General features: G+C 47.9%; 7 protein-coding genes across 8 annotated transcripts; 4 read left to right on the top strand and 3 right to left on the bottom strand.

Annotated features, from left to right (window-relative positions):
* Positions 1 to 232: 232 nt before the first annotated feature.
* On the top strand, positions 233 to 3471 carry BDBG_05688 (pyruvate dehydrogenase kinase). Its single transcript, XM_002624134.2, has 4 exons — positions 233 to 488; positions 600 to 748; positions 861 to 1897; positions 1979 to 3471. Exons 1-4 carry the CDS (start codon positions 377 to 379, stop codon positions 2040 to 2042), a joined length of 1362 nt encoding a protein of 453 aa, XP_002624180.1. The 5' UTR covers positions 233 to 376; the 3' UTR covers positions 2043 to 3471.
* Positions 3472 to 4109: 638 nt separating this feature from the next.
* BDBG_17296 (uncharacterized protein) lies at positions 4110 to 5393 on the top strand (the record flags this gene model as incomplete). Its single annotated transcript, XM_031725050.1, has 4 exons — positions 4110 to 4510; positions 4663 to 5036; positions 5110 to 5185; positions 5243 to 5393. The coding sequence occupies 4 exons, from the start codon at positions 4110 to 4112 to the stop codon at positions 5391 to 5393; spliced, it is 1002 nt and encodes a 333-aa protein (XP_031579107.1).
* An 84-nt stretch (positions 5394 to 5477) lies between these two features.
* Positions 5478 to 5864, top strand: BDBG_17297 (uncharacterized protein; the record flags this gene model as incomplete). The annotated part of the gene is made up of 1 exon (XM_031725051.1): positions 5478 to 5864. The coding sequence occupies one exon, from the start codon at positions 5478 to 5480 to the stop codon at positions 5862 to 5864; it is 387 nt and encodes a 128-aa protein (XP_031579108.1).
* Positions 5865 to 6349: 485 nt separating this feature from the next.
* On the bottom strand, positions 6350 to 10026 carry BDBG_05691. Of its 2 annotated transcripts, XM_002624137.2 has the most exons (5): positions 9175 to 9921; positions 8878 to 9071; positions 7872 to 8693; positions 7303 to 7814; positions 6350 to 7155 (listed from the first exon to the last, which is right to left on the bottom strand). In XM_002624137.2, the coding sequence occupies exons 1-3, from the start codon at positions 9518 to 9520 to the stop codon at positions 8160 to 8162; spliced, it is 1074 nt and encodes a 357-aa protein (XP_002624183.1). In that variant the 5' UTR covers positions 9521 to 9921; the 3' UTR covers positions 6350 to 7155; positions 7303 to 7814; positions 7872 to 8159. The 2 variants fall into 2 exon arrangements, with proteins under 2 accessions (XP_002624183.1, XP_031579110.1); XM_031722267.1 differs by having other exon boundaries at positions 7303 to 8693; positions 9175 to 10026.
* BDBG_05690 (uncharacterized protein) lies at positions 6504 to 7122 on the top strand (the record flags this gene model as incomplete). Its single annotated transcript, XM_031722266.1, has 2 exons — positions 6504 to 6507; positions 6829 to 7122. 2 exons carry the CDS (start codon positions 6504 to 6506, stop codon positions 7053 to 7055), a joined length of 231 nt encoding a protein of 76 aa, XP_031579109.1. The 3' UTR covers positions 7056 to 7122.
* Positions 10027 to 10091: 65 nt separating the features above from the next.
* Positions 10092 to 15173, bottom strand: BDBG_05692 (beta-1,6 glucan synthetase). The gene is made up of 7 exons (XM_031722268.1): positions 13814 to 15173; positions 12426 to 13526; positions 12122 to 12296; positions 11944 to 12045; positions 11366 to 11888; positions 10813 to 11293; positions 10092 to 10666 (listed from the first exon to the last, which is right to left on the bottom strand). Exons 2-7 carry the CDS (start codon positions 13022 to 13024, stop codon positions 10615 to 10617), a joined length of 1932 nt encoding a protein of 643 aa, XP_031579111.1. The 5' UTR covers positions 13025 to 13526; positions 13814 to 15173; the 3' UTR covers positions 10092 to 10614.
* A 1133-nt stretch (positions 15174 to 16306) lies between these two features.
* Positions 16307 to 16966, bottom strand: BDBG_05693 (uncharacterized protein; the record flags this gene model as incomplete). Its single annotated transcript, XM_002624139.2, has 2 exons — positions 16307 to 16602; positions 16723 to 16966. 2 exons carry the CDS (start codon positions 16964 to 16966, stop codon positions 16307 to 16309), a joined length of 540 nt encoding a protein of 179 aa, XP_002624185.1.
* Positions 16967 to 17094: the final 128 nt, after the last annotated feature.

Raw genomic sequence — 17094 nt, forward strand, 5'->3', positions numbered from 1 at the left:
CGGCGAACACTGACCTCCAAGCACCCCACGACAGAACGAAAGGGGCAAGGAAGTAATGTACTCTTCACATATTACACACCAAAGTATCACGGAACCGCGGGACTCTTCCTCCCTCGCACTGTGCGTGGTTTCTTTTGTAGAGCCTCCCGGCGTAGCGATCTATCTGCAATCCGTCATCAAAATCGTCTTATACTTGGGAATCTCGACAAGGATTTTTCTGCTTTCATCGCTCCCTCCCCTCTCCTTCCCTCCTTCCCCCCCCCCCCCCCTCCCCCTCTCCCATCCTCTCCGCCCCCTCTCCTCCTCCCTTCTCCCTCCTCCCCTCGAGGCATTCTGAACTCATTCCCCACGGTGCCTGCAGACCCCAATTGGCATCATGTGGAGGGCTTCAGAGAAGCTGATGGACACCATCCGTCACTATGCCTCGTTTCCCGCAACCGGTGTCTCCCTCAGGCAGATGGTCCAGTTCGGCGACAGGCCGTCAACGGGTTTGTGAACTTCTTTTCCTTCCCTCCCTATACAGCGAGGTCCTATATCTATATAATTCTAACATTTACTAACTTGTTTTCTATCTGCCGGCCTTCGTCGTTGTGACTCAGGAACTCTCTTCCGTGCCTCCCAGTTCTTGTCCGAAGAGCTCCCCATTCGCCTTGCACACCGCGTCCAGGAGCTGGACGATCTGCCAGATGGATTGAACGAAATGCCGTCCATACAGAAAGTCCGCGATTGGTATGCGCAGTCGTTCGAGGTATGCGCTTCTTACTATTTTGTTTTTTCATCCTTTTTTTTTTTTTGGTTGTCTCTCTATTCATATTTTATACTTTTTTTGATATTTCTGACTCATTGCACCGGAATTTTAGGAAATCATCACTCTTCCCCGCCCAACTCTCTCACAAGAAGTCAGAGCTCGCCTCCTTCGCCCTAGCAAACCCAATGGCCGAGAAGTAAGAGTCCTCGAGGAAGCTACCCGCAATCCAAGCATACGCGACGACCGATATCGATCTTCGACAACCTCAATCCTAAGAGCAAACGGCTCGCTCTCCAATACTAATGGAGCCACCACCATCGGCAATGGGAACGGGAGAAGGACAGTGGCCGGAAACAGAAGATACTTCGTATCCGCCGACGATGGCCAAGAGTGGCCTCCGGAGCTGAATGAATACAACAACAAGTTCTCCAAGACCCTCCAACACATCAAACGGCGGCACGACGCCGTCGTAACGACGGTCGCACAGGGGATCCTGGAATACAAGCGCAAACGCCAACGCATGCAAATCGATTCGAACATCCAATCCTTCCTCGATCGTTTCTACATGTCCCGCATCGGCATCCGCATGCTCATCGGCCAACATGTCGCCCTCACCGACCAAACACACGTCCACCACCCCAACTACGTCGGCATAATATGTACAAAAACCAACGTACGCGAACTGGCCGAGGAGGCCATCGAGAATGCCCGCTTCGTCTGTGAAGACCACTACGGCCTCTTCGATGCGCCCAAGGTGCAGCTGATCTGCAAGCCGGATCTGAATTTCATGTACGTCCCCGGCCACCTATCGCACATGCTCTTTGAGACATTGAAGAACTCGCTGCGGGCCGTGGTGGAGACGCATGGGGCGGAGAAGGAGGCGTTCCCCGTTACGAAAGTGATAGTTGCGGAGGGGCGGGAGGATATTACCATTAAAGTCTCGGATGAGGGTGGTGGGATTCCGCGCTCGTCCATCCCGCTTGTGTGGACGTATATGTACACGACCGTTGATCAGACACCGAATCTGGACCCAGATTTCAATAAGAGTGATTTCAAAGCGCCGATGGCTGGGTTTGGGTATGGGTTGCCTATTAGCAGGCTTTATGCGAGGTATTTCGGCGGGGATTTGAAGCTGATTAGTATGGAGGGGTGAGTTTCAACCATCAACCCCTTGCCTACAATCAATCCCCAGTGATTATAAACAACTAATTAACTAACCAAAATTTACAGCTACGGCACCGACGTCTACCTTCACCTCAACCGCCTCTCCTCCAGCTCCGAACCGCTCCAGTGACAATTACCGGTGATGAGGGATGGCCAGCCGCTCGTGAGCTCCTCGCGACACTTCTACCCGTTGCTGCATGATACATCGCCATCACCATTATCATTATCATCATCATCATCAACCCGCTCGCGAGTGGTATCCCAAGGATTGACACCTATGAACATCGAAGCTATCCGACGTGCACGTGCCCACCAGCGAGATTCGCGCGGGGGTCATAGCAGCGGTGGTCGGGAGGTCTCGGAGCGTAAGCAGGTGGGCGACGCAGTTAGTTTGGTTAGTGGGGCGGAAGGGAGGGAAGGGCCTATAGGGATGAGTACCGTTTGAGTTTGTTTGGGGATTGTGTGGGAATGTGCTAGGTGAATGCTCCCATGTGATGGAAATCGCGCTTCCCTCCCATTTCCAGCCCCGCAGCTCCTCTTCTGCTCCTCTGCTCTCCCCTGTGCCACATATCTGGTGATTTGGGAACATCGCTCTGCATCTTTCATTTCGAAGTAGGGCTGTATATAGCATGGGGACTTGAGAGCCAGAAACGGATAAAATCCCTCTCAGGCCCTGATTTTCCGTCCTCCTCATCTCCCCCTTCCACAGCCTCCTACGCCCACGCAGCCAGCTCGTTCTCCCGGCGGAATATAAAATTTTCGAGTGGATACGATACATACATACTCCGCAAATACTACTTGCTATACTCAAGACGCCTTTTGTTTCTCACTCGCCTCGCGACACACACTCACACCGATACCTACTTCTCGACCTCCACCGTTGTCCTCTCAATGCGGGCAAAGGGTACAACCCTAGCCACTGAATCGTCAAGAATCTACCACGACCGTTACAGGCATGAGTTCAGCCCTATCTACGAAGAAATACACGTGAAAGATAAATTCGGCAGAATGGATATATTTGGAGATTCTTTACATCGGATGGCCCTTCTCCCTAAATGCCCTTGGGAGAAATAAATCCTGGGAATCTCTGAATATATCAGAAAACTCTGAAGAACAAAACAAACAAGGCCGGGACAACTTTTAACTCACTCACTCACTCATTCATTCATTCATTCATTCATCAATGTCAAAAAGTTGGAAGAAAGAAAGGGACAAAAGGGAGTTGTTGACATGCACAATGCTTGCATGCGCGTTGCATTGAGGTAAATAAAAATTGGATTTGCAAATTTTGCGTGCATAACTTTTATGTATATATATGTATCTATATCCATATCTCTATATGTATAGAAAAGATGCGGGGGGGGAGGAGATTGATAGTTATAGTTCGTGAAAAGGTCCGATGTAAAATAAGTACGTACGTACGTACAAATGAAATAAATGAATGAAATAAATAGATAAAACAAATAACTAGTGGAAAATGTCTTTACACTTATAAACAATCAATCAAGGAGTCAAAGATTAACGGTCAGGGTCGGGTTAGTCAACTAGCAAAACTTGCCTATTATTTAGTTTAGGGGCTCCTCGACAATCAACAGTCAGTCAACTGCTTGATAGTTCTTTAACCAACAATATACGCACAGTATATACTCTACCCCGGCAAAACTTCTCGTTGCGGACGGTTATGGTCCCGGGAAGAGCACGCCATTTGATAGAGAAAAGATGAGAGCGGACGACAAGAAAACAGAGCCGTCGTGCTATCTAGGAATCAACACTCTTTCATGTTTAGTTGAACATGATTCATTGGGAGATGGCTCTACGTACTCTTCCTCTACCTACTGCCCCCCAATCAATTGAAGATCGTCTGACGGCGCCGATAACTTGCATCCCCGGTTAACTATGAAAGTGGCCGTGGGCATCATTCCAGGGACGATAAAGTTGGTGCAAGTGCAACCGTCGCCACTCGAGTGTCTAGTGCTTAGTACTCCGTACTCTGCTGTGCATTTTCCTACTGCCGGGCCCCTGGGGATGATGGTATATATATGGCTGCCCGCCGGGAGGAGGGGGTAAGCAACTAGCTAACCTTACAGGAACGGATTCGAACCAACCTCTGCCAGCCAGATCCTGGCACAGGCCATCTGACATCTCGGACATGGGCGGAGATTTCCTACGGTGATTAAACATTTTAACCGGCCGGAGTATGCCCACATATGCCTTGCCCAAGCTAGGGGAAACAGCGGGCGGCGAGCTGACATACAAAGTCTACCTCTCCCAAATCTTAAGCTGTCAGCGTTCCACAGCGACACAGCGAGCATGCGCGAAGAGAACACTCTACGATTATTCTACGAACGAAAAACTGCTCACCAGTTGCCATGATAGATATATCGCTGTGTCTGTGTCCATGGAGCAAGTGATTACTACGGATGAGAAATCACGGCTTGCACCTGTGGAAGTTGACAACAGCTCTGGAAGGGAAGATGGCGCTCAACCGCAAGGACATATAAACAACATTGTCGAAGGCTCCTCACCCTCTCCCCCAGCAGAAGACTGGTTCACATGGATGGAAGTTCTAGGGGCTTTTTGCTTGAATCTGAATACATGGTAAAAACAAAGCTTGCGCGCACATTTGCACTTTCCATCCCGTACGGAGAAGGAAGGGGGGGAGAAGTTGGACGTCATCCGAATGTTTTACCAATACGGCTTACAAAATACAAAAGAAAAAGAAAAAGAAACTGATCTGTTTTACTTATTAGGGGACTCATGAACGCCTACGGCGTCTTTCAAGCCTTCTATGAACTTGACTTGCTGGCTACAAGGTCTTCTTCGGACATATCATGGATTGGCTGGACGCAGGCGTTTCTCATGTTCATCATCTCCATGATCGTGGGTCCGATCGTCGACGCAGGCTATCTAAGATCGCTGCTCGGAATTGGATCGTTGCTCACCGTTCTCGGGATTTTCATGACAAGCCTCTGCAATGAGTACTGGCAGGTGTTTCTCGCTCAGGCTATTACCATGGGTCTAGGGTTTGGTTACCTCTATGTACCTACTCCGACTATTGTCTCACAGTACTTTCATACTAGTACTACACTTGCGATGGGTGCGTCGTCGGCTGGTGGTGCTCTCGGTATGTATCTAGGGAACGTCACTAAAAAAAAGAAAAACCATCTCATTTTTTCCCCTAACCTTCGACATCATAGGTGGCGTAATATATCTGATTATTTTCACACGTCTCCAACCGCGGATAGGCTTCGCGTGGGCAACCCGAGTTCTTGGGTATATCGTACTGGCGACCCAACTCCTCCCCTTGATCCTAATGAAATCCTGAGCCAGCCCCATGACAAAACATACCCTGGTAGACCGAACCGCATTCAAAGACGTGCCCTACATCCTGCTGAACATCGGCCTCATCTTCGGCTTCATGGGCTTCTACATCATATTCTACTACATCGAGCTCTACGCCCACCAAGAAAGCAGCGTCTGAGCGGCCCTCCAACCCTACCTCCTCGTCTTCATCAACTCCAGCTCTTTACCAGGCCGCCTAATCCCTGGCTACTACGCTGAAAAAATGGGATTGATCAATGTGCAAACCATCGTCGCTTGTACCGGCGCGATATTGGCATTTTGCCTCATTGTCATAAGGAACTCGTCTGGGCTGGTCACCTACTACATTATCTACGGGTTTTCCGCTGGCGCCTTCATGGGCTTACCGGCCGCCGGCGTAGTGAACCTCTCAGCAGACGAGAGCAAGATTGGTGCCCGGCTGGGGATGTCCTTGGCCGTTGTGGGATGCGGTGTCCTCGTGAGTAACCCCATTGCAGGGGCTATTCTGGGCGGCAGAGGCGGCTGGGTTGGGCTTATTGTGTGGTGTGGCGCGTTGCTTATGGCTTCGTTTATTAGCATGGCTGCGAGTAGGATATGGAAGGTTGGCTTTGGATTTAAGAAGGCGATTTGATATACCTTGTTTTGGAGTTATGTGGTGATAAAAAATGTAAAATAAAATAAATAAAAATAAAAATAAGCATGCATAACCCTCAATGGAGTGAAGAAAGCCGGATTAAAATAAAATAGAGCGTCCGAGAGATTAATTCTTTAAGTGCCTTCTACTCTGTACGGAGTAAGTATTTGAGTTCTGAGATATTTACATGAAGAGAGAGTAAGGAATTCAGGAGTATCATAACCCAGCTGCACCATCTTCATTGGAGTTTTGCTCACTATTTCAAAACCCATGATTGCCGTCAGCGCGAATTGCTGTGGATTTGAAGCTATTTAAGCACATCATTCAAGAAGGGCATGTCACATCGGCCAGGTTGGTGGAGCTATCTGGAGCTATTCTACGTCCTCTGGCAGCAGCAGTGCATTTAGTTGAAGAAGTCGATTCAAGAACATGGAAAGCGACACGGGTCACAGAAGCCATGACGACCGAAGAAGAAATTACAGCTGGCCATCGAATGATGTGAGTAATTATTAATTCTATTTTTTAGTTCAAAGTCCCGCCCCCTTTTTTCACTATTTCTTGAAACAGACCACTTTCGAATGAATTGTTTCTTCTCCATCCTTGCTCAGAGACTTCAATATGTTCATGACCAACACAATGGGTGCGCGGAAGTACTGGGTTGATTGGCAGAGCAGAGCCAGATTCTGAACGGCGCAGCTACAGACAGGGCCCTAATTGTGGATGTGGGTGTAGGAAAGGTCCTGACACAGGAGACTTGGAGGAGGTGATTGAGAAGGTTACATATATAATTTTTGAACCAAACAGCCTGTAACAGGTATAATAAGAAGGTTCTCATCTCATCTATTTACTTCCCCAAACTTTCTTCCTCCTCTATTATTTCATTCACATGTTTCTCTCCTTTTCTCCGTTGAGAATCGAGGAGGGGGAAGGAAGTGAGATATATTCTGCTCACACCGTATAGGTGCAAGGGTCTACTTCTATCACCACATCCTCCACGACTGGTCAGATTCTTACTGCCTCGAGATTCTTGAAAATGCCACAGCGGCAGTGACACCAGGCTACTCGAAGCTCCTTATACATGAGATGGTTGTGCCGGGAACAAGAGGCATCGCAGTTCCAGGCACAATTAGATATGACAATGATGGCTTTCAACTCCGGCATGGAGCGCACGGCACAGCAGTGACGTGAACTGTTGGAGAAGGCTGGGCTTACGGTGGTTAAGTTGTGCGACCCGATCGATGAGGGTGGTGATGGAATCGTTGAGGCGATGAAGATATAGATATTGGATCTTACGCATGAATGTTAGCCTGTTTCCCATAAGGGACTAAGCTGGGATCAATGAAGTCTGATGCGCGGCCTGAGATTGTGCTTTAAATCTCCTGAGGAGCATAGCAATGTTTTCCTCCGGATGGTATAGTTAAACCCGGACGCTTACCTCCTACCCCATACCCCGTAGACCTTGTGACCGACGACCAGCTGAATTGTTTCCGGCAACTTAACTCGCAATTGCTCGGTGAATTTTAGTTACTGTCAACATATCCATCTTGACGGGATATCGGCTCAAAAAGCGGTGTGCCATCGATTGCCCTTCCGTCGTCAGCGAAGCCAATCGAAAAATCGACTCAAAATGAACTAAATGGAAATGGACAATCACCAGCTGTTCCGAACCGATGGTTTTTCCTAGCTACCATATCGAACTCCCTTCCAATCGAGCTCGATATTCCAGAACCAAACCTGCTAATAAAAGGGCGGATCGGTAGTTTGCACGCATGCATGCAGGTTGTCCCATTCGTTTCTGTGCTGAATTTGAATTCTTTCGAGTATCCGTACCCCGTTTTTTTTCCTTTGCTTTCCCTCGTTGGTATTCAGTATATTTAGCTATTTAGCTTGGTGCAAAAATCTCCCCGAGGTAGGAAATCAGATCAGAGTTTTCACCCTCGCGAAAAGCTGTGGCATTTTTGTCAACATTATTTCCATATATCCTGGAAGTTATTATGTACATACCTATTAGTTACATACATCCCCATGCGAACCAGCAGCGAAAGGAAGAAGAATAAAGAAGAAGAAAACAAAAGGAAATGAGAAAAAATAAAAGGGTCAGAAGGCTCCTGAACTCCGCAACCAGATCTCATTCAAATGATAGACATGATAAAAGCATCTTACCCCACACAATCCATTACGCCGTGACGTCGTCCCCCGCTGCCTAAGACAAACTAAAAAAAAATATAAAAAGACTTGAAACGAAAGACCTAAGCCTGACTTAACCAACCGCACTTTCACCTTCACCCAACCTTATCCAACCGCGCCCGCCGAATGCCTCGCACTCCTCCTCCTCCCCTGCCCCTGTCCACTACCACTATTACCAGCGGCACCTGCACCGCCCCTGCCCCTTGCCCTCCTACTCCCCCTCCTACCACCATCGCTACCACCCACAGCAGCCACAGCAGCCACAGCAGCCGATGGAGACGCAGTGACGGATCCAGGCAAAGCGACCGACCCATACCCCTCATCCCCAGCGCCTTGATTCCGCCATCCGCCATCGACTTCCAGAATGTCAACTACGGGCAGGCGTGATTCGATTGGTAAAGGATAGGTTGAGCCTGTCGTCATGGTTGCAGCTGGAAGGGGGAATTGAGTATGCGTAGGATCTGTGGATGTGCCTGCTTTTCCCTTGCCCTTGGCTTTACTAGCGGCAGCCTGAGATGTAGACGACGTCTTTTTAGGTCCTAGGATTTTCTCCTGCAGGGCGAAGGCGTGTACGTAGTTTTGTGGCATGCTGAGGCCTATGTAATGGTGTTGGAAGCGGCGGCGGGTTTCGGGGATTGTCTTTTCGGTTTAAAAACGGACGGCACAAGGTTCCAAGGTTAGCATAGCAAGATTTTTATGTTGTTGCATATTGCACCAATAACATAACGTATTGTAGAGATAGTTCCATAAGAATATTTGTAAATCCCATCGTATCCAGCCAAGTATGTAAACCCGCAAATGGGCAAGATAGAACAATACGAACCTCATAATTGGCCACGGCATGGTTCAATAACAGCTCCTGGTCTGTCAACACGCTGAGAGCAGCATGGCGACGTTCGCGCATGTAGGACTTGAGACGCATATGGCCGACCAGTGGAGGATGGATGGGTAAGTCTGCAGAGCCGAAAAGGTTCTGCGATTGCGCGTTTTTGGTGGGTGTATGATTGCCCCTATAGTCTACGATTTTATTTATAAAAAAATAAGATTTTGTTAGTTAGTTTAGCAGAATTGACTTGTATAACTACAGGAAGATAAGTGGTTATATGTAATTGACACTCACCCAACCGCTCCTCCGTCTCCATCTCCTCCGCCTCCTCCTCCGCATTTACAACATCTGAATCATCACTTCTCCTGCTCCTACTCCTACTCCCGGTCCCCTGCACGCTCCCACTCCCGCCGCCACCTCCACCAGCACCACCAGCACCACCAAGAACCTGTGTCCTAATCTGCTGTTCACGCTCCTGCGCGTGGGCTAATCGGATATGCGCCTCCGTATGCTCGTCGATATCCGATGCAGCTAAGAGGAGGGCGCGCGCTTCGAGGACGCGGTCGTATGCGTTGACGAGCATTTGGCGGGCGTGGGGGCTTAGGTTTGCGGGGAGGTGGATGGCGGGGTTGTCGTTCATGGTTTTTTTTTTTTTTTTTCCCCGGGAGGGTTTTGAGTGGGATTGAGTATCTCTCTTTTCCTTATTAATTCCAAAGCAAAGGAAAAAAAGGCCCGGGGGGTAAGGAGTATAGCGCGTCGCGCGGAAACGAGGACGGAACGACGGTTGGAATCAACCAAACCTGCGTTGGTTGAGTGAAGACAGTTGCTGGGAATTAACAAATAATCAAACCGACTACACGACCCGCACAATCAAAATACTCCAATGCAAAGAAAGACCTTTCCCCTAAGCTTCGTCCCCCGTCCAACTCCACTCCCTTTGGAAAGAGGCTAATTAGTAAAAATGTAGCTTAAGAGCGCGCGGGGCAAGCTCGAACTCGCATCGGCTTTGCTCTTTTTTTTTTTTTTTCTTTTTTTTTTTTTAATTCCAACGAGAAATAACGAAAGGGGAATGGGGAAACGTGGTATGCGTGTGTGGTAAGAATGAGCACTGTCATGGGAAGGGGAATTGTGTAAGAGCTCCAAAGCGCCGGCGATGTCATCATTTATTATTATTTGCGGCGGTTGTTGTGTGGGGTAGAAACGCTAGGTTGTATTGGGTCTAGTGCGGCTCCCGACTGCAAAGATTTATCGTAACTAAGCATAGTTACTAAACAGACATGTTAATCGTCGTTATTTAAAATTACATTTTCAGCAGATGAAAAAATGGAAAATGAAATTAAAAAAAAAGCAGAAGACAAAATGAAAAACCCTCCCAAGCTGCTAATGATAGTACACAGGAATGACTTAATATGTCAATCTGACGCCGACGCGTGTCACTAACGTACATACATATACAGTGTGTATGTGTTCGCACTCCCTAAAATATACAAGAAAGCTAACAAAAAAAAGGTAAATATACACAGAGAAAAAAAGAAGAGTACAAGAAACATCCTCCAAGACAAGGTCCAAGAGCTTAAAAAAAAGAAGATAAACAACCGAGGGGTATAATAATTACAACTTCCGTCCGTTTCTTCATCGAAAATGTTAGTTTAGGTCATTTTTATCTTCTTGGGTCCTATCGTGTCGTGTCGGTATAGCGTGTCGGTATAACGTAACATTATAGCAAAACTTTCATCAACATCCGTGCATGAACGAGTTCTTCGGCCATGCGTTGCCCGTGTCATCCCTATTAAACCACCAAACAAGTTAGCAGTCAGCAACAACAGCTCTCTAAAAGAAAAAGGGGGAAGTTGAAGGGAGAAAAAAAAAAAAAAAAAAAAAAAAAAAAAAAGGAGAGAGAGAGAGAGAATATTTTTCCAAACACGAACATACCACCTCGTCAGATTCGGATTTTCATAAGCATTCAGATGATCCTTAATATACTCCGTTGTCTCCCACCCGGGCGGGTCGCACGTAACACTCACTGCATCCGGATCTTGATAAATCCTCACGTAATCAAACCGCATTGTAGCCGGCATTAACTTCGTCAACCCAGTCAGGTTCACGTACGCGAATGTATTCGACATGCCCAAGTTCATGATGATCGACATGGGCTCGGTCGGGATGATGCGCTGGCCGACGTTACCGTTGGGCCCCAGGGCGCGCGCGTCCACTTTCCAGGTCTTATCCGCGCCGACGAACCAGTTTATTTCACCCTTGGGTCCGGGTTTGTATTCATAGGCGTAGACTTGGTAGGCTTTGCCATCGTACCAGTCATTGTTTAAGTTTGTTACGCCTGAGACTGCTTGTTGGTATGGACTGCCTCGATAGCTGTTTATAGTGGTTATTCTGGGGTCATAAAGTTCGTAGAACTCTAAGAATTTGTTGTGGCTAGTTAGAGAAGAGTAAATGAAAGAATCAGAGGAATATAGAAGGGCCTATATACCAAAGTTAGGCATATACCACACATCAAACGGCGCAACCTGAACACTCTGCGATACATCTCCCACATTGGACGGGGTGTCCGGATCCAAGGCATGCACATTTGCTTCAATAACATCGATTTCAGGGGCGCTTCGTGATTTACCCGGGGTCGGGTGATCTTCGCCGTTGCACGTGCAGGCGGGGAGGCGCATACCAGGCAGGAAACTAATCCCATCCGTCGAGCTCTGGTTGGGCGTGATACCCGCATCACATACATCGGCATAGCTATACGGCCACATCCCTTCCGTCGTGGCAGCATATCCTGGCCGGCCGAGGTTGCCCATGGACCAGAACCCAGGCCAGAACCCAGATGTATCACCCCTTCCAGGAAGTGATATGCTCGCCTCCAAACGCCCACCGGTGAAACACAGTTTATTCCAAGATTGGACCATGCCGGACCGATAATCTAGTCCGTGGTTTTTGAAGGCATCGAAGCGGATCTCGAGCTTCCCGTTCTTGGTGGTAACAGCGTCTGGGTCGTACCACTAGAAATAGAGTTAAGTACAAAACTTATATTTATTGATAAGACTATTCACTTACCTCTAGGTCCTGCGTCACTCCATACCAAATATCAACGGCTTGAAAAAAAGGGTCGTCCCCATCATAGAACGTTCGTCCGTCCTTGTTGAATTCATCCGAGAACTAGTAGTCGCGAATGAATGTCAGCTAGTCTTGGCACACCAACCAAGCCACTTAGTCAGGGATTAGAGCTTCTTACCACCAACTTCCACTTTTTCCCATCCGCAGATATCTTTGATTTAGCGGACTCCGGCGTATCCGGGTCTATAAGGGATGTTCGAATGTTTTGAAGATGGGGAATAGGGCCGACATCCAAACACAGCGGATTGCCAGCACAAACGGATGTATTGGGGCGCGACCTCTCCATAAGCGTCCTATTTAAAAAAGTGTGTAAGTAAATCCATCATCCTTTCCTTTTTGTTTCTTTTCCCCTTCTTTCTGTCCTTCTTTTTTCTTTCAACATATTTTGGATAACGTTGTGTTCAGGAAAAGGGCATTCGTACAATATGGGATAAATAATGAGAAGCGACAAGCTCCCCAAGACCACAGCTGCGAGCCCCAGCACATTAGCGGCACCTCTCCGAGTACAAACAGTGCAGTCTCTATCTTCATCGTTTGGGTCCGGATTATGCAAATAGTCATCCTTCTCTACATCCTCGGGAAACATCAGCAGATTTTCATTTGGAAAAATGGCATATTTCTCCACGACAGTCTGAGTCGTTACGGGGTCGTCGTCTGAGGCTATTCGGGAGTGACTCCGACTTTCCCACATTGGATTGAAAGCATACCCGGTGCCCTCTCGAACGACACCTCCCTCCGAGCTCCAACTTGTTACTCGTGACGGTAAGTTCGAATATTCAGCTGAGCCATGCCTCTCGTCGCGCTGCCGCTGCGGGGGATTGGGGAGTGCCAGGTATTCTGAGGAGTCAGTGCCATGCGAAGAGACCGGTCGATAGGCTGGGGAATAAGGAGGCTGCAGAGGGGAAATCAGGGAGGAAGAAGAGGCATTTGGAGTTAAGAAAGGGTCCGGCTGGCTAGAGGTTACTTCGAATGTGGGCGTCAGCTCGGTAGGAGGAGCTTTACCAATTTGTTTTGGTCGCATGGTGCTAAGATCTTTGGTCGAGGTAAAAGTCGATTAGTGGGTCACTTTTGCGTACTATTTTTCGTCCCTTCCCAATCGGACGGGATTGAGGAAAGACTCCTGCAATAGGGCAACCGTGTCCCCCTTCCGCTACTCGATGAATTTTGTTACCTGACAGGGGCTAAAAAGGAATGGAAAAAGCACCGGGAAATATCTGAAGAGGAGAAACCCAACACGACCAAATATTCCGGAAAGACCATGTCCTAGAAGAGGGAGAAATCGAGGGTGAACCGATTGATTATTTTTTTGACTCCACCAGGTCCATAATTAGACCTAAGAATGGCTAGGAATATGACCAGAAAAGTTCTCCAGTCGCGCAATGTGAAATGCGATGCTTGTCGTGAGTAGCCGGGGAGACGACGAAAAGATACAACGTGCCGAGCAGGCGATCTGTAACGACAGACGGGGACGGCACGTGCAGATAAAACGAGCGGCAAGAGAACGATATCTCAGTTTTTCTAGACTAGAAGGCTGTTAGAAGGAAAAAATTAAGAGTAGGAATAATGATCAAATGGCACAGAGGGTTACGCTGGGAGCCAGGTGAAGGGAAGGGGCTAGTATGGGGGTTAAGTAACGGGGCAAAGGGACTCGAAGAGAGTGTTTTTGTGTGTGTGTGAAACGAAGCCCTCTGCAAGCCACGATCCCACGAAGGAAGATCAAACAAGAATGGAGAAACGAGTCACAAAGAAGACTAATCATAAACGGAGAGAAGGGGACATCAGATAAAACGAAAAGAGATGAAAGGCGTACCTTGCAGCTGTCCTACCAATTGAGTGAATACCAGCAGAATTCTTGCCCGTTTTCTAGTAGGCTGCGTCGATAGGCAAGGCAAGGCAAGGCAGAGGATGGATTGGCTCGATTGATCAATTGACAACAGCCAGGCTGATCCAGTATGCGTGCCGTGCCTCAATTCACGCTCCCGCAGACGGAGTCCCCAGCAGTTGTGAACCTGACGATGATTTGGGTGTGGAGGAGTGCTCGTTGCAGGAGGCTAATCGGCCTTGACAAGTGCCGCGAAACCAGCGGGAGTTTGCAGTAGTGCCGGAGACCAGTGAGAAGCTAATCAGGTGGCTGATCAGTGATCACTCTCTGGGCTCTTTTTAAAAAGTACTCTCTCCTCTTGATTCGACGGCTGTTACGGCTGGGATGCAGGGGCGGGATCAGGGTGATACAATGCAGTCTGCGTGGTCCGAAGAACGAGAGTGGACAGAGCAGCGCCGTTGAGCCAGGATTGGCCCAGACCAGACCAGACAGACAGACAGACAAAAGAAAGAAAGAAAGAAAGAAAGAAAACGGCGGGATAACTATAAATGACAGCTGACGTATGCTCCCGTCGCAGCTTCTACTCAGCAGTATGCGTGTATTAGCAGTAGTAATATTGTAATAATTGTACTCTCCCTATATATATATATATACATATATATGTATGTATGATGTATGTACATGTTCATGTGCTGCTGCATCAATTGAATAAATAGGTAACTATATAAGAAAAATAAAGTAAAACCTGGGAACAAAACCTGGTTTTAGGCGCGCATAGAGAGAAGCGAGACACACCCTTCCATGACTTATGACTTCTTCCATCCAAGCTTTATGTATCCGCCTACAAAACAATGCGCCAATTTCTGAGACAGTGACATCAGCAAGGTTCAACCCACGGAGATCAGGGGTCTGGTTTCCAACAGTAAAAAAATGTTAATTAACTGCCACATTAGCAAGAATGAAAAACTTCCTGCGATCTTGCTCCACCAAAGCCAGCGTAAAATAAATATCACCTCCCCCTCGTCCTCCCCCAAACAGGATGTTTCAGGCGTGGAGCGTGGAGCATGTTATGTTGCCAATAAAGACCGAATATGTCAAACTCGATCAATGACGCGGAAGCCGGCGGTTTCTTCGCTATTATTTCATGGAGGTAGCCCTAACATCCCATCCGCTGTCTGCCACACCGCACTCAGATATATAAAGTTAACGATCCCACTGTTTGGTGTTCAGAGTACTCCATCCGCGCCATGGATCCTTCACATTTTCCTATCAACCATACCATACATACTGCAGACAGAGGTCGCAACCATAGTACTGTAATGTATGTATTGTACAGTACATACATTACATACCCGCAAAAAGAGGGAGGGGAGGATTAGGTAATCGCGCCTCTCCCCCGCGATAATGGAATTTAGGCAACTCTAAGAGAGTCAGTCAGTCCATGATGATGACGTCTATCGAAACTTTTGTCGAGAACTTACGCTGTAAACTGGTCAATTCTCATTGGTTCCCTATTTTGTTGGACGGGCTTACAATTTCGTGCTGAACAGGCCACTATCACAGCTTCTAAATGTGAATTCCAACAGCGCCTCATAGGTCATGGTATCTGACCACCTCGCATATTTATGAGAATGCCGATGGTCGAAGATCGACGGACCACTGAAGCCAGAGAATTAAAAGGAGACCAACGAGAGGGTAACAAACCATCGAGCTTCTCTATCACCATCGAGATTTTCTAAAGGGACATTTTGGAAAGTTTTGCACAAGCGGGTGCACAAGCCCCCAACAAGCAGTCAGTGATGGTGCCAGTCACGCCAAAGCATCGCAAACACGATCAGCCATGCTTATGTGTGCTAAGAAGGGGGATGCTCATTTCGACTGACAGACGGTACGGTACCCCTTATTCCTGGCAAGCGCTAGATCTACTTCCATAGCTTGACCGAGAAGCTCAACAATATTATGGTTTCCTTCAGGCTAGAGAGAGGGAGGATACCGTGGGAGCGAGTAGGGGCGGCTGGAAAGGGAAGAGAATTGCCAACTAGGGAAGATGAGCGGAGCGAGAGTAACGGGGCCAAAAGTTGTTGGTTCTACAGATAAATATTTGTTGGACTGAACCTGCCCCATAACACGCATTGCGGGGGTATAAGTCATTGTGCGGGCTAGAATCTATTGACCATCAGCCAGTTTTCAGTATATTGTGATTTTTCCTCCCTGGATTATTTAGTAGGTTCGATAAGATACTACAGGATACACTGGAATGGAATATCATACTGAAATCAGGATAAGGGGAAACATTCCCAATTACCCTCGAAGTAGTACTGTACTAATTAATATCCCATATCCGTAATCATAACTAGCATTATTTCCCTTCGCTAAATAGATATTTCAATCATACAGGGATTTAGTTAGTTACTATATAATTTTACAAACCCTTCAATCCAAATCTGATCCAACCCATTATCTCTAGCCCTCCCGAATTCTCTAACTCTCAACCGCCTTTGCCCTCAACCCCACAATCCTTCCCCCATTCCCACTCCTATCCAGTCCAACAACCCAATACTCCACTCTCGTCCGACCCATCTGCACCCGATACACCTTCACCTCCACCCTTTCCATATCCTGCTCGTTCCCGCCCCCCCCCGCCGCCATCTTCACCGCATGCAGGACCGTAGCGTATTGGTTTTTCGGATCGAAGGATGAAGGGGTTAGGATTGTTATTTGCATGTCTGCTGTTTCTGCCGCGGAGGAGCTGGGGAGGATGAGGGATTTGAATTCGTCTGTTTTTCGGGGCGGTTAGTTTAGATTTACATATGTCATATATCGTAAAAAATGCATATATATATATATATATATTATACAAACGAAGAAGCCGGAAGAGAGAAGAACCAAAAACATACCAGCACTCGGCCACCGACCCTGCGCCGCCCCGCTACAGTCCAGCGCAACAGGCTCGAAGACCTCGTCTGTGTCGGAGGTATAGTACATCTCCACGTCGCGGAGGACGGTGGGGACGGCCGCAGCCGCATCTGTAGTTTTTGTCTGTACAAAACCTTCCTGTTGCTGATTTGTTGCTGGGGTATCTTTGCAGGGGTCTTCGTTTGCCTTGTCCAGGAAGGCGGCGTAGGCGTCGTCGGAGGACATTATTGTGCTTTTTGTTTCTGATGATGATGATGATGATGATGGTGACGACGATGGAAGAGGTGAGGAAGGGGGATTGGCCGGTGGGCTGTGGTTGCGGTATATGGGTGAGGAGAGGGAAATGTGACGGC

The sequence above is a fragment of the Blastomyces gilchristii genome (assembly GCF_000003855.2).
Source record: "Blastomyces gilchristii SLH14081 genomic scaffold supercont1.11, whole genome shotgun sequence".
NCBI lineage: Eukaryota > Fungi > Ascomycota > Eurotiomycetes > Onygenales > Ajellomycetaceae > Blastomyces > Blastomyces gilchristii.

Coding starts and splice junctions, on each gene's coding strand:
- BDBG_05688 (XM_002624134.2), top strand. CDS start 377: ATGTGGAGGGCTTCAGAGAAGCTGATGGACACCATCCGTCACTATGCC. Junction 749..860: donor GGTATGCGCAGTCGTTCGAG/GTATGCGCTTCT, acceptor CCGGAATTTTAG/GAAATCATCACTCTTCCCCG. Junction 1,898..1,978: donor AAGCTGATTAGTATGGAGGG/GTGAGTTTCAAC, acceptor CAAAATTTACAG/CTACGGCACCGACGTCTACC.
- BDBG_05691 (XM_031722267.1), bottom strand. CDS start 9,520: ATGAACGACAACCCCGCCATCCACCTCCCCGCAAACCTAAGCCCCCAC. Junction 9,072..9,174: donor GGAGACGGAGGAGCGGTTGG/GTGAGTGTCAAT, acceptor ATAAAATCGTAG/ACTATAGGGGCAATCATACA. Junction 8,694..8,877: donor ATGCCGTGGCCAATTATGAG/GTTCGTATTGTT, acceptor TAAACCGAAAAG/ACAATCCCCGAAACCCGCCG.
- BDBG_05692 (XM_031722268.1), bottom strand. CDS start 13,024: ATGCGACCAAAACAAATTGGTAAAGCTCCTCCTACCGAGCTGACGCCC. Junction 12,046..12,121: donor GGAAAAAGTGGAAGTTGGTG/GTAAGAAGCTCT, acceptor CGCGACTACTAG/TTCTCGGATGAATTCAACAA. Junction 10,667..10,812: donor AATCCGAATCTGACGAGGTG/GTATGTTCGTGT, acceptor GTGGTTTAATAG/GGATGACACGGGCAACGCAT.